Source organism: Amblyomma americanum, chromosome 8 (assembly GCF_052857255.1).
Source record: "Amblyomma americanum isolate KBUSLIRL-KWMA chromosome 8, ASM5285725v1, whole genome shotgun sequence".
Lineage (NCBI taxonomy): Eukaryota > Metazoa > Arthropoda > Arachnida > Ixodida > Ixodidae > Amblyomma > Amblyomma americanum.
The window spans coordinates 32870228-32891935 of NC_135504.1; the positions used below are offsets into that span (position 1 = coordinate 32870228).

The 21708-nt window shown below is 45.2% G+C and overlaps 1 protein-coding gene across 2 annotated transcripts in view; it reads left to right on the forward strand.

Moving 5' to 3' along the window:
• LOC144101266 (eukaryotic translation initiation factor 2-alpha kinase 1-like) overlaps window positions 1-21708 on the forward strand; it is a 53839-nt gene that overhangs the window by 12923 nt on the left and 19208 nt on the right. For both annotated transcript variants that reach the window (XM_077634362.1, XM_077634361.1), the window contains exons 7-12: window positions 2048-2156; window positions 2261-2338; window positions 4957-5069; window positions 14523-14637; window positions 15528-15636; window positions 18045-18145. In XM_077634362.1, coding sequence (XP_077490488.1) covers window positions 2048-2156; window positions 2261-2338; window positions 4957-5069; window positions 14523-14637; window positions 15528-15636; window positions 18045-18145 — 625 coding nt within the window. The remainder of the gene's footprint in view (window positions 1-2047; window positions 2157-2260; window positions 2339-4956; window positions 5070-14522; window positions 14638-15527; window positions 15637-18044; window positions 18146-21708) is intronic.

Consider the following 21708-nt stretch of genomic DNA (forward strand, 5'->3'; position numbering starts at 1 on the left):
CGCTCGCACATGTTCTTTGGTTGTCCTCTGCACTTTCGTGCTCTGTCGTCTGTTCAAAAAGCGCTCGTACAGCCGTCAAGCTGTTCTCATTGTTTCGCAAGGAGCATATTATTAGAGATGTTTAGAAGATTTGATTTTATTCGAATTGCCACAGGCTACGTGGCATACAGCATTTTGAAACTTAATCCCCCAGCCGGCCGCGGCAGACGCGTTTCGATGAAGGCGAAAGCATGGCACCCAAGTATTGTTCAGTGTCAGTGCACGTTGAAGAACCCCTGCGTTGGCCTTAATTCATGCTTAGCCATCCACTATGGCATCTCTCATGGCCCACGTATTGCTTTGGGGAAGTAAATCCCATATCTCCCATACATATTACAGGCATCCCCTTCCGGAGGACAAAACACTGCAGCACACGTGCCACACTGGCACGTTTAATGGCATTAAGTCCCTGAAAGTACACTCAGCAGTGTGAATGGGGTCGACGTAGACGCACCCATCAATAGATTATACAGTTTCACTACAGCGCCATAACATACTCACCGAACTCATCAGCACATCGAACTCTATTCCAACAGCATTCAGTATATTGTGGCTCTTATGGGAAATTTATTTTCCTGTTTCAATAATGCTGCCTGTGACACTCACAGGCTTCCTTTTATACGCTCAAAGGTCTGCCCTTTTAGCGTTAAAGGCTGGCCCGTTTGCCAGAAAATCTGGTGACGATGTTGTGAGCGAAAAATAACGAGCATGGCTTTGGCAGGTGGTCCTCAGAGCGCAGCCTAGGAGGCAGGTGGGCTACCCTAGGTCACGCGACCTTGCGGCGTCATCACAACCTGTCCACTGGATAGTGAGCAAACTGCCCACCGTGGCAGGTGGTAGTTAAATTAATGATTGGTCGCTCGGGAACAGCAACCTGTGTCGCACAAGGCCCACCGCTGGGAGCACCTGCCATCACAGGGCATAGGCTGATTGCCTAACTGTTGCAGCACTATGCCAGGATGGGCATGAGGAATCGCAGGGATCTATGAACATAAAGTAGAGAATGACCTTCATATATGAGAATTACTCCATTACACTGTCGCTTACACTATCGTCATACGCTTAAGGAGGAGCTTAAGTAAATATTACATCATGTTAAGAATGTCTTAAGTAAACGGTTCATGAGTAAAACACTGCACAGAACCATCGTGCAGCTGTGTTGCCATCTCTGGAGCACACCTGGCCTTGCCTGCAAAGAAGGCAAATGCTTGTGAATACGCTTTTAGGTAATCAGTCTTTAACAGTATATTTGTGTCCTTTTGAACTTCAGAAATCTACAGGAGACTGAGGTTTTGAATTCAATACAAATATTCAGTGCTAATATTCGATTTAGGTTTGAAATTTTTGAATATTTGTCCTTGCCTAGATATCTTGTTAAGGTTAGATCTGTATAGTGTCTCACAGCTAGAAAAAATCTGATCAATTGCTGCAAAGAATCCAATATATGGACTAAAGAAATCTGGAAGTTAATTTTTGAGGATGACAGACTGAACAATAAGATGTTGCGGTGCACGTGACCTGAAATAGTGCTGCAATCAGTCGTTAGCTGTTAGGAATTGTGTGGCAAAAAACATTGAGGTTGTGTAAGGATGTCGCAGTCAGCGTTAGGTGCCCCTGCCACACACACAAGTTCAGTGCTCAAATGACAGTTCGGGTTACGTGGGAGTTAGGCAACTCACAATGGGGGAGCATGGCTATTGCACTAAAGGCCAACAGGGACATAGTGTTACTGCAGATGAGGAAATGGAATGATTTTTTACTGTTTGTAACGCTTTTACTTTTGCTATTTTTCTCCTCTTTGCTAGTCTACACCTCCGAAAGCATGTGCAGGAGCCAATAATTATACAGTGCTATGTGCAGTCATGTCGTCCCCTTATCTTGTCTGTCATTCTCAAGTGCATTTTCACCAAGTTGCTGCTTTCCAGTGTTTATGTCACAGAATCAGATTGGATTAAGCTGTGTTAGGTAAAATTATTTCTCCTTTTAATTTCTCTGACATTGCCTTCAGAGCCCCGCCAGATCCCACACCTCGTACTGGTCAAGCTGAAAAACAGTACAGACGTGACTTTATACAAGAAAGAAGGCTTGGTAAAGGTGGATTTGGCACCTGTTACAAGGTAGGTGGTTGGTATGCCACTTAACTCAGTTTGGTCTGTTAGTAGAGTTATCTAATGCTGTCTTTGTATCATTTGCTCTGTGTTCTTTGTTGATAACTTTGTAGGTGAAGGAAAAAGTAGACAACAAGGTTTATGCTGTGAAGAAGATTATGTTCTGTCTCAGTTGCGGATATGCGGAGAAGGTGAGCTTGAGACTTGCAATTGCCTTGCTGCGGCAGTCTTCTTGGTATGCTGCAATTTCTTTACACCGGCGTGGTTACTGTTATAGTATGTTCAGAATGAAATTACTATGGGATCTCTTGAGGAGAATCTGTGGTGTAGGAACACTGGAAACAATTTTATACATCCTATATTTGCTTTCACAAAGAAAGCTCAACACTTCTAGACTGCATTCATGCCAGGTCGTGTTTCAGATGCATTTACTATGAGAAATGAGGCTATTCTTATTTCTCACGTCCTTGGTATGTTCGTGACATCATCCTCGATGTGACTGTAGTAGCCTCAATAAGCAGATTTTTTGCACCTTTATAATGATAAACGTAGAGGTGTGTGAATTTTAGAATACAAATTTCAATGAAATTTGGCTTCGAATGTAGAAGAGACTATCAGTTGTCTGTTTAGTACTATTTAAAAAATTGGACGAAAGGATTCGACATTATTGAAAATTTTTATATAATGATATACCATTTGTGAATGGAACTGGCTACCAGCCAGTATTGTCGAATGCCCAACTAGTGAGTTTTCTGTAAAAGGTCTTGAGTTGTATTGGTCGGTGCTTTAAATGCTGCTTCTTGTGCCTTGCTTTTTAAGCAGACAGTGCTTTGGAACTAGTCGCCACATGTCCGAAGAGGTCTAATTTTGTTGCCAGTTCACTGTGGACACAATGATCACTCATTTTATTTGTTTCTGTGATGCTTTGACGGTGAAACAGGGCAGGCTAGGTTGGATTCACGGGCTAGGTCATCTAGGTTGGCTTCACAGCGTGACAAGCAGTACTCCAAACGTGTTTCTCTGGATGACAGGGGTGTCATTTGGAAAGTGGTCATGCCAGACTGAAGGCTACTTTCAAGGCTGCGCAGGCAGTGCTGCTTTACTTGCCTCTCTCCCAACGTGCTCGGCAACCTAGTGATGCGGCTCTGTTTATGTTCATAAAGTCATTGCGGGAGAGCAGTTAGAAGCACGACTTGGAGAGGCATAGAGAGTCGTTTGATATATTGAACGTTGCTCCGTACAGTTGCTTGAGAGACACCATAGAGTTTCTTACTATTCACTAGAGGAAAGCTGGCGGCTCTGTGCTTTTTTCACCATGGACGCCCGAGGCATGCCGGAAAGACAGCAATTTCGGATCGGCTTGTTGACTGTGCTATGGATTGGATTTTTGTGCACTTTGTGGTGGTGTAGTTATCCAGTTACACATCGTTTATTTGATTTCCGAAGCATTCAATGGCGCTCGAGGTGAGCTGAGCACAGTGTCTGGTGCCTGCTCTGCCAGAAGCCGGTTTGCCCCGTCACTTGGAGCCATTTACGCAGCAAGCTGGCTTTGTTCAGCAAAAGCCTGTGCTACCTATGCATTGAAATGTGAAAGAAGGGAACAAATTTTTTTGTGAATTGAGAACTTGCCAGTCTGCTACTGTGACCTCTCAGCACATTTCTCGTAGACTTCTCGGAGACAAATCTTTTAAAAGCGCAAAGTACTTCGACAAGCGCAACTTATATTAGTCGTACTTGCCGAGGATCATTTGCTTAATTTCGAAGACTGGCAGTGACTGCGCATTGCATGCAGGAATGAATGAATTAACGTGATTGCGTCAGGAGGGCCATTAAGGCGAAATCTGTCCTGCAACGGCGGCGTCTGTCTGAAGCTTCCAGCTGCCAAGTGGTGTTTATCGAGGACATGTTTAGCTGCCGTGACAGCGATGGGCACAGGAATGCTTGAGTGCTGATTAGGGGACACTTCTGTCATTCTTGCCCCATGGTGAAAGATGAGGAGAGGAAAGCCGGCCTGAACTGCTACTGCTGCCCTTCTTGCTCCTTACATCAGCCTTCCTTTTGTTTCCCGGTCTTCCTTCCAACAGGCCTCGGTGACGACGGCAGTAAAATGTGCTGTTGCATCAGCAATATGCTCGGAGATTCGCAATTAAGAAGGCATTGATGACAGAGAAACGAAAACTCAGGACAGGCACATTTTCTCCTTGGCCACAAGCGGCTCACAGTGATAGACATTTCAAGGTGGTTCACGAGCTTGCAGCAAGAGTGCGATGCAATCTGTGAACACATGAATGACGTGTAACGCTGTTGTTGATAGTGATGAAGTAGCAGAAGTGACGGACTACTTTCACCGCTTTCAAAAGTTTTTCGCGTGGGTGGTGTGCAATGTGCTTTGAAGTATTCTTTGTCTGCTGTGAGTCTAATTTTCACTGTAGGGAGATTTCTATGCTATGAAGTCAACTGCGGATTGTACAGGCTCCTTTATATTGAGATGGTTTACCTCTATATGGTGTTTAGTGGTGTAGCATGGGCTTGGACACACTTGTAATTCAGCATAGAATGCATAATGCACATCGATGGAGTAGTTCTAAGAATTGGAATCGCGCTGAAGTTTGTATCAGGCGTAATCATATCACTGAGGTTTTACTGTAGATAATTGACTGGTGTCATCATATGTGTTACATCATGTGATTACTAGTTTATAGCCAGCAGTTTCAAAGGTACTTGCTATGCACAGAATTGCCTTGTGCAGTTTCTCATTGAGCGTGCTTTCCAACTGCGCTTGTTTCTTGCTCTCTTTTTTTTTTGCCAGAGCCTGAAAGAAGCACAATTTCTCGCCTGTCTGTCTCATCCAAATATTGTGTCCTACAAATCTGCATGGATTGAGAGTGGAACAGATTCTTCTGTCGCAGGCACCTCAGAAAGGTAACAAGGCCATTTTGCTCATTTTTATGCAAATCAAACGTCGATATAACGAAAACGCATATAACGAATTATTGAATATATCGAACTCTTCCGAAATATTTTTGTCAAACACATGTATTTTTACTTCCTATAGCGAACGCGGTTCGGCATAAAACGGATATACAGTTGAATCCCGGCACAACGAATGCCGCTTCAACGAAATTTTCACCACAGCGAAGTATTTTTCAGTCCCCGCGAAATCCCCATAAGAGTTAATGTATTAAAATTCTCTCGAAAACGAATTACCTTGTGAGCACGCATTCGCTTCTACGAATTTTTCGCGAGCCTTCACCGGTCTGTGGCCCGCCTTTCTTCAAAAGTTTGGTCCTGTACGAGATTATTCCCTGCTAAAGCAGTGGCTTGGAGCAGCTAAATAATGCACGGAATGTATTTTTATTACATTTTCATGTATTCTTTATGAAAAAATTTGATTGGGAGTCGTTTATTCGTCATAGGGAAGCAGCGAGGGGACTTGTTGGCGCCTTGCGAAGGCCGCCGGCCGTACGAGGGCCAAAGACGAATCCAAACCCGGTCGCCAGCCTCCCCTTCCCGCCTTCTCCGTAGCCCTTGCCACCATTTTCTCGAGTGTCGGTGTGTGCCGATCGTCGATCTCTCGCTGCAGTCTGATCTCGTCAATCGCCTCTGCCAACGAAGAAGCAAAAGTTTATTTCGCTAGAAGAAAAGAAAAGAATTATCGCCGAAGCGGAAAGCGGGAAGAAAAAGGCAATTATTGCCGTAGATTTTGGCATCGCGCCGAGTTCGCTATCGACGATTTTGAAGAATAAGGACAGCATTAGGGACGCGCTTTCATCGGGCACTTCAGTGCAGCACAAGAAAGTGACGCAACCAATGTATGAAGAACTTGACAAGGCTGTCTATGCTTGGTTCGTTGATACGTGAGCAACAGACATGCCCCTGAGCGGTAAAATTGTACAGCAGAAGGCCCTAAATTATGCTTGTTTGCTAGGGCTGAACGACTTTAAGGCAAGCATAGGATGGCTGAATCGCTTTAAAGAAAGGCATAACATCGTCGGCAAGGTTTTATGCGGTGAATCGGCATCTGTGGATGTTGACGGCACATCAGCATGGGCGGCGGACAACATGACTGACATAATGAGCAGTTACGCTCTGTCTGATATTTATAACGCAGACGAGACGAGCCTCTTCTATAAGATGCTGCCAGCGAAGAGGCTTGATTTTAAAGGGCAGCGTTGCCACAGAGGCAAACATAGCAAGAAACGAGTTACTGTGCTGCTGTGCACAAATGTGGATGGGTCTGACAAACGCCCCCCGTTGGTTATTGGCAAAAGTGCAAAGCCGCGCTGCTTCAAGGAGAACAGTACGTGGCAAACAGTCGGTCGTGGATGACCCGTGCCATTTTTGCTGACTGGGTGGTGGCACTTGACAGTGACATGAGCAGACAAAATCGAAAGGTTTGTTCACTCTTGGACAATTGTTCAGCGCAGCGCATTGACGACGTCAAACTTTCAAGTATGGTGCTGAAGTTCTTCCCGCCGAACTGTACCTCAGTCATGCAACGCCTGGACCAAGGCATCATCCGGAGCATGAAGTCTTCCTACTGGGAGAGGTTGATCCAACGGCTTCTCCTGAACACCGACACTGGTAGAGAGACGAAATTCGATCTTTTCATGGCTTTAGAAATGATGTCTGCAGCATGGAGAGCAACACGGTGCAGCGTGATCCGCAACTGCTTCAAGCACGCCGGGTTTGTCGACAGCAAGGCGACCAGCATGACTGCAGCCGCGTAAAGTGTACCATCGTCATCGACTCCGGGGATTGACGTTACTTGGAAATCGCTCCAGGAAGCTGGAAACGTCCCTGCTGACATAGCGCTGGACGATTTCCTCGACGCTGACGCGGACGTGATTGTCCACAAGGAACGAAGCGATGAAGACATCATCAAATGTGTTCGCGAGCCGGAAGAGCCGTCCGATCATGAAGACGACTCCGCTCAAGATTTACCTGCCCCTGCAGCCTCATCGCAGGTACTGGATGCCTTCGACGTTATTAGAAAATTCCTAGGCACACACGATGACGACGTTGCGATGTCGCTGTTAACAGAGTGCGAGAGTCACGTGACGCTGCTGCTGGCAGTGAAACGCAAGCAGGCTAAGCTGACAGATTTCTGGCAATAAAACTATGTTTTGCTGGAAATTTCTCGACAGCGAAATTTCGCGACAACGAAATTTCTCGCGCGTCCCGTCGATTTCGTTGTGGCGTGATTCAACTGTAACAAACTTCGCGACGCCAAGCCCTACCTCGCTTTAACAGCAGGCAGCAGGCTTCGTTGCACTACAAGTGTGTTGTGCAGCGCAGAAAACATTCAGGACTACCTCACAGGCGTGGACAGCGCCACAGATGCCACGCCGGCATTGAGAGTTGACAGCCAAAGACGACGTCCGCATCTCACAACTGCTGACAGCACCGCTTCGGCAGCGGCGGGATCGAATGTCACTTTTGCGTTTTAGTGTTAGCAGCGGTGTGGCCGTCGTAGCGTTCTGTGGAGGCTCTGTCGGTGGTCATGTCGAGTGTGGTGCACGGGTTTGCGTAGTGCTGTGCTGGTGGTGAACGTGAAAAAAAGAGCGGCACTGACATTAAAGACCAAGCTCCAGATAATTCAGTGTGTGGAGAACGGCAAAAAGAAGTGCGTTCTTGCGGACTTATTTGGCATCCCAAGGAGCACTTTAAGTACCATTCTGAAGAACAAAGCTGTCATCAAGGCACAAGAGCAAGAGACCACGCGGACAAGTGCACAGCGTCTTCGGCCCCCTGCGTTCAGTGTCGGGACCGATGCTTCAACAAAAAGCGAAAGACTTTGCCTGTATCCTCTGTGCCGAAAACTTCGCCACCAGCTCCGGACGGCTGCAAAGGTTTAAGGCACGCTATGACATCGTGGGCAAAATGATCTCTGGCGAAAGTGAGACGGCTAACTGCGAGAGCATCAGAAAGTGGTTGGAAGAGGAGCAGCCGCCAATCCTTGCAAAATGTCAGCCCAAGGACATCTTTAATGTGGATGAAGCAGGCCTATTTTGGCAGGTGCTACCCAGGCATACCCTTGACGCACGTGGAGAGCTGTGCCATGGCGGGAAGCAAGGAAAGGCCTGGATCACTGTTTTGCTTGCCGCCAACATGGAAGGCACTGTGAAACTGCGACCCTTCATCATCGGAAGATTTCAAACCCCGAAGATGCATGAAAGGGTGCCGCATACTGCCCGTAGAGTATGCCTCCAGCAAGAAATATTGGATGACGCATGAACTTTTCGCGAAGTGGCTGCATGCTTGGGACTGCGAGCTTGTGCGCAAGGGTCGCAAAGTGTGCATCCTCGATAACTGCACCGCGCACAACACAGATGTCGCACTCAAGAACATTGAAGTTCGCTTTCTTCCGCCTAACTCTACAGCCAAGGTGCAGCCTTTAGATCAGGGTGTCATCAGGGCCTTCAAGGAAGTTTACAAAAGGAGACTGATTGACACTCTTCTCGTGAAGCTTCGTATGAAGCAGGACTTCAAGATTGACCTGCTGGGAGCAATCCAGATGCTTAAAGCGGCGTGGGACAACGTGAAAGGTGAAACGATTGCCAACCGCTTTCGGCACGCAGGTTTTGTTCCAGCAGAGGCCCGTGCATCAAGTGACGATGGTGACGATCCCGACAAAAGCAGAAGCAGAGCTCTGTGAGCTCGATGAGGCCTGGAACAATTTTTCGCGTTTTGTTGGTGACATGCCCGCAACAATGACTGTAGAAGACTTCATAGGTGGCGACGACATCGCAGCGACCATGGCTGTACTGACGGACGCCGAAATCGCTACAGAAGTCTCTGAGCATCCCGCATGCGAAGCTCAGGCTGATCCTGCAGACGATGAGAACATTCCGACCTCACAAGACGCGCTTGCTGCATTGGATTTACTGCGCTGCCACTGCAGTGCTGTTGAGGGCATTGGGTTTGCCGTTGTTGAGTGTTTTCAAGCTGTGGAACGGCATGATACGGAACGCGGTCAACACAAAAAAGCAGGCCACAATAATGCAGTTCTTTGGGCGTAAATAAATGGACGTGATCCAAGTAAGCACCCTCCAAGTTTGTGCCTTCTCTGATTGAATTTTGCTGCTCTTGCACGTATCTTTTACGAAATTTTATATTACGAATTATGGATATAGCAAACTATTTTCCTATGTTTAACTGTTCGTTAGAACGAGGTTTCACTGTATTTTGGGGGTCATAGGTAACGTAAACTGGCATGGACTTTCAACAACACAAGATAGCAGAAAGGCCAGGAATTTGACTATGATATGCATTTATACCTTAACACCTGTAAGCCCTTCCATTTACTGAACACAAAAATTACGGCATTTTTCTTTGCAGCACATCTTTCTTGAATTAAATGCTCGTAGTTATGTTTTCTTTCGCACACTTTGTAGCAGGCGGCACATATAAAAAATTTTAGTTAAGGCATGCGCCTATCAATCTCGGGGTTCACCAACCACATCACCAGAGGCATTGGAAATTCACAAACCACTCACAAGTCTGTGTGTGCGACTCCAGGAGAGTCGAGGGCTCAATATGGCGATTTTTATTCTAAAAATTAGTTGTGTGTTTTTGACTGTTTTATTAGCCTTGATCTTCTCTTTCATTTATAAAAATCAAAGCCACAAATGGTCGAGAAAATATTTTAAAAACCCTGTTGCATTACGTACGGCAGCTGAGAGAGGTGCAGATGTGACCCATTTTCGAGCGAGCGATGCATCAAATTGCAGTGTCGCATGCCAGTGGGCTTATGTAGGCTGGTAGGCCTATGCTTTTTCTCCCCAAGGCCAGCTTTGCCACTTCTCACTTCCCAGAAGTAATATGTTTTCTCTGCCAAAGCCGACTGCTTTTGCTGGACCTTTAAATGATGTGGTGCGATTTCGGCCTTACCTTTGGCTGCTAGCGCGGGAAGTGGTCATAGCCAATGTGCTGTTTCTGCTACGCATACATGTTCCACAAGCTTTCGCATATCTTTCTACTTCTAGTTTCGATGGTTGCCAAAAAGAAGAGAGACTTTCGATATGGGAAGTTTCAATCGAAGTGAGGCTTTAAGTAATCTACCGCAAAATATAGCAGCATGCATTGGAGTTGTATGCAGCAACTAAGCCTAACGTTGACGAAGGCGACACTTCTGAAACCTGTTTCACACGCCAGCTAAAACGCTTTTGAATCCTGCCGCCGCGGTGGCGAGTGGCGAGGTTCCAACAAGTTTTAAAGTTTCGCTGCGACATGCCGCTCAGTTGCTCATTCGCTTGCATGTGAGCCAGCTTTAACACTTGTCGGCTGTACATCCTAGCTTCATTGAAAGCATTGACAAATTCTTAAGCACATCAGAAAAGAGGATAAGGATCTTTGAAAATGAAGGTAGGAATGGTAATGAGTCGGCAAGTGCTTGTATCGGCATGATCGGCACAGTGAACATTTTTGTGAGCTGTGGTACGGTGTGAACTATCTATCCACGAGTTGGTCGTGAAACAGAAAAGACTCGCGCCGTTTCGCAAATCACACTGCAACAATGAAGCCACCGCTGTGGCTGAGTGGTTATGGGGCTCGGTTGCCGGCTCAAAAGACGCGGGTTCGATCCCGGCCGCGGCAGTCGAATTTCGATGGAGGCGAAATTCTAGAGGCCCGTGTGCTGTGCGATGTCAGTGCACATAAAAGAACCCCAGGTGGTCGAAATTCCCGGAGCCCTTCACTACGGCGTCCCTCATAGCCTGAGTCTCTTTGGGACGTTAAAGCCCCCTAAACCATAAACAAAACATTGCAACAATGACTCGTCTCGCACATCCACTGTCTCATCAATGTATTTGTCACGGCGTGCAACTCCGGCAGGTGACTCCAGCAGTGGAGCATGTCCTTGTGCCAATGGAAGATAGTTTTGCCATAAGCATCGAAGCAATTGTTGCAGCACCAGCTTTTGGAGTTAAATGCAACCCACTGGTCCGATTTTATGCAATTCTTTCAAACTGTGCAAAGGATACGACAACAAAATAATTTTCAACTTGTCAGTGACATGTACCCATCTTTCTTTCTCTCTCTCTCTCTCTCTCTCTCTCTCTTTTGCTTGTCCCATTTCTGCAGTTATCAGGTATGGATGTAGATGACCAAGTATGAACTGTCACATACAGGGACGAGCACCTCATGTTTCTGTCCTCCGCAGCCACAGGGCGAGTTTAAAATTCGACTTCTAATTCTGTAAGCACTAAGTTGACTAGCAGGTTTGCTCTGTGGCTGTGTGCCTTTTTTGTTCAGCAGACGCAGTATGCAGCACGTGACATGCGCACAATGTTGAGATCTGGCCAAGTCGATCGCTGTGCCACATGGACACCGGCGCTAATGTGCCTGCCTTTCCTACCCGCAAGAATGCTTCCTCTCACCTTTGCATGAAAGCATGGGAATGGCGCATTGTGAAGGATGAGCATTGGATGCAGGAAAGCATCCAGGGCTTTTAAGGGGCATGCTTACTTGCGAAGAAGTGTTCGCTCAATTTTTTCTTTTTTCTGTGTTGCCTCAAGAATGTCCCACTGACGCTCTGTGAGTACTGTTGCGCGGAGTCGCCACAGGTCACGGTCACTGGGAAAGTTTGTCGTTTCCGAAGGGCATGTGAGACAGTTCTCCTAAACACTTTTTTTCTTCATTGAAGTCTGTGGGAAACCAACCAAATGTCATCTTATTGTTCTTCTATCCAAGAATTCATTTTCAAGAGTTTGTTTTCATGGCTAGTAAGGCTCGTTGCCGGGCTAATTGGTTTAGCATTTTGAAACTAGGAAAATACACCTTGGCGCAAATAAATTCACACAGACAAAAGAGACAAGGAGACGTCTAACGGACAGGCGCCAACTTGCCACTGTTTATTGCACAAGAAAAGCGCACAGATTTATAGCCTCAGGCTGCGCCCACCTTTTTCACTCCACGTTCCTTATCACAGCCATTACTTATCGCCTCGCATTATCAGCTTCACACAGAAAATCGTACTCCGCCGCATACAGCTTAACTGAAGTATCACTCACACACAAGGCTGCCTTTTTATTTATGTGAAAGGCTTCCAATAACAGCTTCGCCTGCTTAACCTTGCTCCTGCCTGCAATCCTCGCCTTTTCCAGTCAAGGTTCACACTTGCACGTGTTAACATGGCTGACCAAATTGGCATATTTATGTTTATTATTTTGTACTTTTTGCCATGTTCCCAAAGGCGTTTGTTGATGCACCTCCCCGTTTGCCCTGTATAGGACATTCCACAGGCCAGGGGTATCTCGTACACCACTTTTTTCATACAGCGGATGAAGGTGCGCTGATGTTTTATACTGCACCCAGGGTGCTTAGTGCCACAAATCCGGGGTATAAGTTCATTCAACTTGTTTGGGGCTGAAAAAACCAGCGGTACCTTGTGTCTGTTAGCCACCTTCTTCAGATTGTGTGACACTTAGTGCACATAAGGCATAACTTCAGGTTTTACCGCAGGGCCCCCTTCTTCTATATTCTTTGGACAGCTACAGTGTTTTGTTTTTTGGAGGAGGGTTTCAGCGAGGGCAGTCAACACCACCGAGGGGAACCCAGCAGCCAAAAGGCGACCAACTTGATTTTCTAGGCTATCGTGCATTTGGTGTAGACAGGACTTTGAAAGCAAGGACTCAATGCTTAAAAAGGCGACGGTGCACTTCACAATTTTTGAATGCGCCGTATTGAAGGGCACCAGTTCTTTGCTAGTACGGGGAAAGTAACCCCAGCATAAATGGTCCTCCCGGAACGCTAATAAGCTTAGGTCCAAAAATTGCAGCTTTTTTCTTCCTTGGGAGTTCATGCGTAAAAACTAGGTCATGCCCTTTGAGGTTAAAAACACTTAAAATCCTGGACACATTAGCTTCAAAAGAATTGCCAAAACCAGTGGATAAAAGGATAAAAAAGTTGTCAACATATCTAAAAATTTTACAGGTCCTCCTAAAAACAACTGTGCAAGTTCCTTGTCTAAAGCAGCTATAAAAATTTCACATAATACAGGGGCGACACAGGAACCAATACATATACCTTTTCTCTGTAAGTAGAGTTGCTGATTAAAAACTGTAAAAGTGACCTTAAGATATTACTCGAATAAATTCAAAAAATTTTCCATAGACATGCCGGCAGCATCCCGGAAGGCCATTTCACCTGGACCTTCAACACACAACATAACAGATGCCAGCAGCTCAGCATGCGGGACGGAATGAAGCAAATCCTCTATGCCTACTGAAAATGCGGATCTAATTTCTGGATGTGTTTTAAAATAATGAGCAACCTCCAGTGAGTTCTTTACCCGAAAAGGGTCATCCAGTTTAAGAAAGTTAATCTTCCTTTGGAAGAAACGGCTAACATTATGCTGCCAGGAACCATTTTCGCTCACTATAGTCCGGAACGGTATGTCAGGTTTGTGGGTTTCAGCAGTAAAGAAAACTGAAAGAGAGTTCCGTTTACTTTTCGCGATATCATTGGCCAGGTTCGGCAGTTGCAGGTCCCTACAAAAGTTACTAAACAGTTGGAAGTTGGCGCCTGTCCGTTGTCTTCTTGTCTCTTTTGTCTGTGTGAATTTATTTGCGCCAAGGTGTACTTTTCGTTTTCATGGGAGTCTACGGTATTGCGATTTACACTTGTGCCTTTTATCCTGGTGCCATAGTTTCTTTCTGAATGGCTAAGCACTTAATTAGTACCAAGCATCGAATTTCACTCTTGCCAAACTTTCTTCCGCGATATAATGTTTTCTCACCATTTTATCACCGTAACTCACATTTTGCGTTCATGTACACAGCTCGAGAGGAAAAAACATTTCCCACAATTTTTTATAAACACATCCCATTCCTTCCTAGATTACTCATGGGAGAAAATTCATTTTCTGAAATTTTCTGCATTGCATCTTCTTAAAGACTCAAAGCTTCTAAACCAGTTGCAGCATTTTTAAGACTTTAACTCCCTCCCACCAAATAAACATATGAAACCTTGTGTTTGGCACATGATGGCCTTAGTTGCCTCCTTGCCATAAACCCAGAACCCAACACAAGAGTATCATTTCATGTTTGTTGTGTTTGTTGTGTTTTTGTATTTTGGCTGCATGCACACGCAGCTCCAGAAGCCGTACTGTTTGCTACAAATGCACTTTTTGAATGTATGTAACCTTTTTTGCCTTTTCCTGCTTAACAAAGGATCAAGGTATGCAGCTTTGGCTGCGTAGAACTGCTGTACATAACAAGTGTATCCTTCACGTCCTGTAATTTCGTTACAAGCGGGTTCTGCCAAATTGGTTTTTAATTTTTAGTCTTTGGTGACACCGGCATGCTGCTTTCTGTTGGCAATGTGAAGTTGTGTGTGAAAAGACTACACGGGTGTCTCTCCCTCTTTTCACAGCCGTGATGACGACGGCTCGGGCTCTGACGACGGCTCGGGCTACAACGCCTGCTTGGGCCCCAATGACAGCTTATGCTCTGGCTGCAAGGCAGCACTTGGTGGTTCTGCAAAAGAGGTGAGTTCTCACAAACAGACAAAGCCTTAGGGAGGTTGGCAGAAGTTAATAATAATAATTGGTTTTTTGCGGAAAGGAAATGCACAGTATCTGTCTCATATATCGTTGGACACCTGAACCGCGCCTTAAGGGAAGGGAAAAAGGAGGGTGTGAAAGAAGAAAATAATGCAGCAATGTTTTCTGTGTACTGAAAATGTAAATGTTAACTTCTGCCCAAGTACTGGGCTCGCTCAGTACTTGGGTAGAAGTTAACATCACAGAAAACATTGCTGCATTGTTAGAAAGCAAAACAATAACATGTCGGGAAGTTAACGATCAATCTCAGCAGGAATCAAAGAAAGGAATTGAACTCTGTTTAGGAATTCATTAATTGACGGATAGCACTTTGTCAGTGTTGCGCAGCCAGATGTCCCGAAAAGGCTTAGGCCTTCCTTTTCATTTGTTATTGTAATGTTAGGTGCCAGGCTTAACATCATGATAAAATAACACAGTTATTTGCCAACGTACATGTCACTGATGATCATTTTTGGTTGTGCTATGTAGAGAATGTAAATGTGATCTGGTTCCGAGAATGCCTTGCCTTTTTCAAATTGTTGACGCAGCTTTTCTCTAGCAAACACTGCCTTGTAACTGAAAATGCCACAATGCGGAATACTTTACAAGGCTCCTATCGGCATGTTCCTGTGCCCGGTGGGCAGTTTGAATTTTCTTGTGCAAACTAAAAAAATTTTTTTGCTGATTAGTGAGCAAAATGGATTTTTCTTTACGCGAGTCGTGAGCCTTTTTCAGTAGTTTGGCTGAAACTTGTTGGTAGGAGCAACAAATTAGTGCGTCTATCAGCCGTGCCAAAATGTCTCATTTTATTTGCACTGTTGATTTTTTAATTCAAGAACATTGGCTGTGTGCTGTACATCCAAATGGAGCTGTGTCAGCAGAATCTTTCCGAGTGGTTGGAAAAGCGTAACCAGCAACTAGCTGAACTTAAAGTTGAAGTATCAGGTGAGACTTGTCTACCAACTTTCCATTCTTAAGCATGTGCATTGACAAAATTTAGAGGTGCATTAAAGAGAATCCTAAGCTCATCTTTTTACCGTGGGAACTCAACCTACACGCTCCAAGCATTTTTACAAACTTCGAATTATTGTCCTGTGCGGCCAATTCTCGTATTAAATTGGATTAAACGTCCTGGCTCCCGCCTTTTTTTCTTTTTTAGCCTGACCTCTGAAAGTAGGAGGAGTCAACCAACGTTTGGGGTGCCTTTCAGCAAGTCGCGTGGCTGCTTCATTCTCGCTTTTATTTTGTTTTTAGGTTTTCGTGAATAAATAGTTTGTCCCAGGCAACATAGCCGCAAATCAGTCCCATGGAAATAAAAATACGCTTGGACTCTTTGCTTTTGCTCATCACTCTGCGTATTACTGCATATAACTCCTAGTGTACTTAGATCTCTCCATTCTAAAAATGCAAGCTCCCCTCTGCTTGGTGACATCATACACAACATAGTAACTGCCACAGCTCAAGGACAAAATATAAAACTGTGCTGGGTCCCGAGTCATGTGGGAATAAAAGGCAATGAGAGAGCAGATTTGTGTGCTGGTAAAGCTCGTGGCAAAGAAATAAAGAAAGTAAATATGCCGTTTAATGATTGCATGAAATTAGTAGCAAGGGAACTAAGAAAAAAATGTCGGTCGGCTTGGAACAGTGAGGTCAAAAATAAACTACACTTGGTAAAACCAATTTTAGGTGAATTTAAGTCGTGTGTGCACCAAGAACGTTTCAAGGAAGTGATCTTATGCCGTCTCCGAATAGGCCACATGCACCTTACTCACAACTTCCTAATAACAAAACAAGACAAACCTGTTTGCCAAGAATGTGGAGATGAACTCACGGTTAGCCACACTTTATTCTCTTGTGTGGAACTGGAAGAACTAAGAAAAACGTATTTTACTGAATTTTATAATAAATGCATTCCCTTTCATCCCGCACTGCTTTTAGGAAATGATGCAATTGTTGATATATCATGTGTTTTTAGCTTTCTTAACGAAACGGGATTTCTCAAGAGACTATAAATTTTTTACCCACTGGTTTGTTTGAATTTTAGTACACCTCAGCCAATTTCTAATGCCTGAGAAGAAAGCTGAGGATTTTATTTTGATTGGTTGGGGGCCACGATATCCTTCCGCAGCCAAGGAAGGCTACTGAGGTTACCCGGCCCTCTTTAAAGCTTTTACTTGTAGCCATTTATAAAATTTGTGTATGTGTTCACTGGGTAATATAAATGTTTGAGGGCCGCTAGAGCAGGGATGATTCTAACATTTCTATAATATTCAACAAAAGACTTTTCCTATACCTTGTTCTTGGCGCATGATGGCCTCAGTTGCCTATGTGCCATTAAACACAACACAACATATCACTCCGCAGATCGCAGAGCGGCAAGCCGCCATGCGACTGGCTGAAGGGCACTCAGCGCATTGGTTGACTGCTACTTTTGGAGGTCAGTTAAAAAAAAGGGGGGCGAGAGCTGATGCGTTTAATCTGATGTAATAGGAAAATCGGGTGCACAGAATAATAATTCGAAATATCTAAATTCTTGGAGCATCACCGTCATTGGTGTGACTTAGCCCCAAGTGCAGCGGAGGATGAGACACTGTGCGAAGAGAGGGCGAGGAGGAAAACGGAGGAGGGTATGGTGGGAGCGTAAAGGCAGGTTGCACGGCAGTGTCTGCTTGCCAATGAAGTCATCGGTAAGGTGTGTGTCCCTCACCACGGATGGAGCCAGACTAGCGTGGACTGTAAGCGTACCGGCCGTTCGCCCGAGGTGACGCTCATCAGCGACTGAACAATGTGCACGCTGGAGCAGGGAAGTGGCGAGCACCGCAGAGCGGATGCGGCAGAGAATATCGCATGGTACATGGAGCACGGTGTGTTGCGGTTTCGCTTAGTTTTGATTTCAATAAGCCATGAAGGAGAAAGCTTTTATGCAGAACCGCTGTAAATCACAGGCACTCACAGAACAGTGGTTCGTTGTCTTTTTTCCCCTTAAGTTTTCTTCCTTTTTATTTGCCCGTAAAATGCTCAGAAAGCCTCTGTATTCTTTGTCACATCGCATTTACGGGTAAAAAGTGCGTTTAGCCCAATTATCATGAAATATGTTCCGGGTGGAAATATTGGGTAATATTGAGCCCCTAACCTAGTAACGATGGTACATACTAGTTACACAGCCTCACAAATGGGGCACATTGTTGTGTTCCTGCATTATATTTTTGAATCTGACAGTGCGGAGTCGAGTAACATTTCCTAATTTCAATGTTTGTAGCCTTTCATACTGCTGTTGTAAAATCATGATGAACTGTGTAACTTTGGGATCCTTCTGCCTCTAAAACTGATGTGGTAATTCTTTTTACTTACAGGTAGTAGTGACGCCTTTTCAAAGGTTATGGATATCATGAAGCAAGTCTTGAAAGCTGTAGACTATGTGCATTCCAAAGGATATATTCACAGAGATATTAAGGTAAATTGAACAGGCTAGTTCTTCTGCTCTTATATATACAGTAGAACCTCATTAATTCAACCCCCTTAATTTGAAATCCAGATAATTCGGACTGCTGATGTAGTCCCGGCCGACGGCCGTGTAAGCCTATGGTGTTGGATGTTCATTAATTCAAACGCTCTTTGGCCCACACCGGTCAATTCGAATGCACTTCCGACTGGAGGTTGTGTTGCTGTATGAACGACGTAGTAAGTGATCATGCCACTGTCATATATTTGAACCTTCACATAATTTGAACATTCTCCCCAGTCCCTCGAAGTTCAAATTAACGAGATTTTACTGTGTAGCTGCTCGTATTCTCTATCTCTTTTTACAATTAAATGTGACTTAACTCTTGTATAAACAAATTACCTGTTGGAACAGCTGTGTATTCAATGAAAGCTATCTGTTGTGATTCTGCACAGTAAAGAAGGTGCCAAATGTTGTCTCACATATCGATGCATACATCATTTTAGCCATTGTGGAAGACCCCTGTGGAAAGTTGCCATGATTGCAGCCTCAGTAAACTTGAATCTGACTATATAGTGAAATTGAAAGAAGTCCACGATTTTTAATTGCATGCAGATTATCGTTACATGCAGTTCAAAGCAGAAACTAAATGAAATGAAATACAGTGAAACCTCGTCATAGTGAATGGTAAAAAATCTTAAAACAGTTAACATAGCTAAAATTTTTAACATAAAATTTCGTCAAAAACTCGCGCTGGAGAAGTGAAATTTAGTAGCGAAAGAACAGGAGCTGAGGGAGTCCTTTTGCATAGTCTTAGCACAGTTTCGGAGCTGCTCACGGTGATTGTGGAGCCCGCAAGAAACCGAGAGGCAAATGCCAGTTAGGTTGGCTTCCTTGCACAGCACCGCAGCGTGCAGCGATGGCAGGTCGAATGCCAGCTAGGGTTGCTTTCTCGCAATACAGCTGTCTCGCATACAAAATCAGACTCCACGACGAGACCTATTGCCATTTTCACCGCCTCCGCTCCATGACAGTCGACTTGAGCAGAGGATGGCTACTGAACAGCTACAACAACCAAAAGTGCTGCAGATTTAGGGGCACTATCAACTGGTGCAAGAGGCGCAAACACAGGCAGTCTGCCTGGTGACCAGCTGATCTCACCGTTATCTTATGTGACACTGTTGGCCATTGCGATACTAAGCGTCAACCATGGCACGAATGCTTGCCGCACCGCCACCAGTCACCCGTGTAGTGAAGGAAAGCCTGCCGCCTGCCATCCGAGCAAGCACAGTTTGTTGCTTTGCAGTTCGATATATCCATTTTATCGCAAACCGCATTCGATACGTAAGGTAAGAAATGCATGTATTCATCAAAAATATATTTAGAAACAGTTCAATTTAGCCACTAATTCATAATATTCATGTTCGTTATAACGAGGTTTGCTTGTAAAAATCGGTAAAGTCTCCAAGCAAGTTTCACAGCTGTTGACTGAAGTCCTAAAAAAGGAAACAAATATTTTGTGATCATGACGATAATGTGACCATAGCAGCACCGCCATCATCATCATCATCGTAGTCGTCATCCTTCGCTGTCATCACTGCATCTCGCACAACGCCGTTGTAAGTGGGGGGGAGGTGCAGGTTCAATTTAGCCACTAATTCATAATATCCATGTTCGTTATAACGAGGTTTGCTTGTAAAAATCGGTAAAGTCGCCAAGCAAGTTTCACAGCTGAGCTCACTGTTCATCCCTTGTCCTCTTCACTACGTCCTGTTGTTTTGCTCTGATTCTGAACATACACTGTTGCAGTTCCCCTTGGTGTGACGCTACGGAAACTGTGACAACTCATTCGTATCCCCATTGAGATCCGAACATGATAGCATGAAACGCTTAGCAACCATTCACTGTTCATCTTCCATTTTATTTTTTTTTGCGCACTCCAAGCTGGACATGGAATGGTTGCCAAGGATTTCACGCAGAGGGATGTTCAGATCCCACTCTCTGGCGCGCAGCTTGCGCTGTGCCAGGTGCGAGGAAACGTTTTCACGTCCATCTTATCTCATGACATCTGGGGCTTTGCAAACTCTTCCCACCATGACACTGCCAATTGCTCACCTTTCTACCTGTGATGTGGCCGCGAGCCGGACATGATGCTTCCTTCCCCTGATGTTCCACCTTCTGAATATGTCCACGACGCAATTGCCCGTACTAACTGAACTGACCAACTAGCACACTCCCAGCTACTATCCTCGCAGGCCTCAAAGTAGGAATCCAATAACTGCCGTCGCCGCGTGGCCGACTTTTCCCCTGGGTTCCTCGTTTTGCTGTTGATGCTATCTCACTGCATCGGACTCTGAAAAACTTCTGTCTCATTATCTTGTCCCGTACCATGTGCTGCTCCAAATCGGCACTCACCTGCGAAATTGGTTTGTCCTGCTCAGAGACCACCTCCCATCAGACTCAGCATCATGTAGTATACACGTCTCTCGCTTCATGCCCTACCTTTCATCATGCTTTGCAATGCCCTAATCTTAACAGAAACAATGTTTTTGCGATACAGTGGACTCCTCTTAAACGGAACTTGAAGGGGATTCAGAAAGTGTTTCATTTATCAGTAGTTTCATTTAAGCAAAGCACACATATTTCATGAAGAAATTTTTCTTTACATTGCACCAGCCCTTACTGATCTGGGCGTGAAGAAAAAAAGGAATCAATTGTGGCCTGTTTTACATTCTTCAGTTTCACAAAGTAACTGTTCATATTTGAAAGGCTTTGCAAAAATTCTGTGCACCCTTCATGCTCAAAGTAGTGTTGCAAAAGTGCAACTGCATCCCTAGCTGCGCTGTCTGGCACTGCACTGGGCACAGTGTCCTCGCACTCATCACTGGAGGAAGAGTGGTCCTCGGCTTGCACTTCTGCAATAATTTCTTCAAAGCTTTCCTCGCGGCAGGTGCGTACATTTGCATCCATGTCCTTATGGTCCTGTCGTGAGAAAGGGGCAGAGGCCACTGTTTGATTAAATATAGTGTCTGCTTCTTCATCAGCAGTACCTGCCTCTTCTTGGGCTATTGGATCGTGAGCTTCGAAGCCTGCATGGTGGAAGCACCTGTGCACTGTTGTTGCCTGAACTTGTTCCCAGGCGTGGGCCAATATCTGGATAGCAGACGGCTAGTCTATGATATAATCCTTTCCACTGTCAGCACAGAGCAGCATGCGGTGAAGCAGTTGGCGGCGGTAGTGGACCTTGACATTCTGGATGACACCTTGGTCCATTGGTTGGATGGCAGCAGTTGCATTGGCAGGGAGGAATTCAAGGCTGATGGACCTCAGCCCTTCCACCTGGCCATGGGCAGGGCAATTATCTACGATGAAGACAACTTTCGTGCCCTGCCTCGTAAACCTGGCGTCCTCCTCCCACAGCCAATTTTTGAAAACAGCCATTGCCATCCACTCTCTCTTTCGCAGTGTACGCCACAGGAAGGTTTCGAATGCCCTTGAAGCAACATGGGTGTCTCGATCTTCCTACCACCCGCAGCTTTAGCTTTTCATCACCTGCCATGTTAGCGCCCACCAGC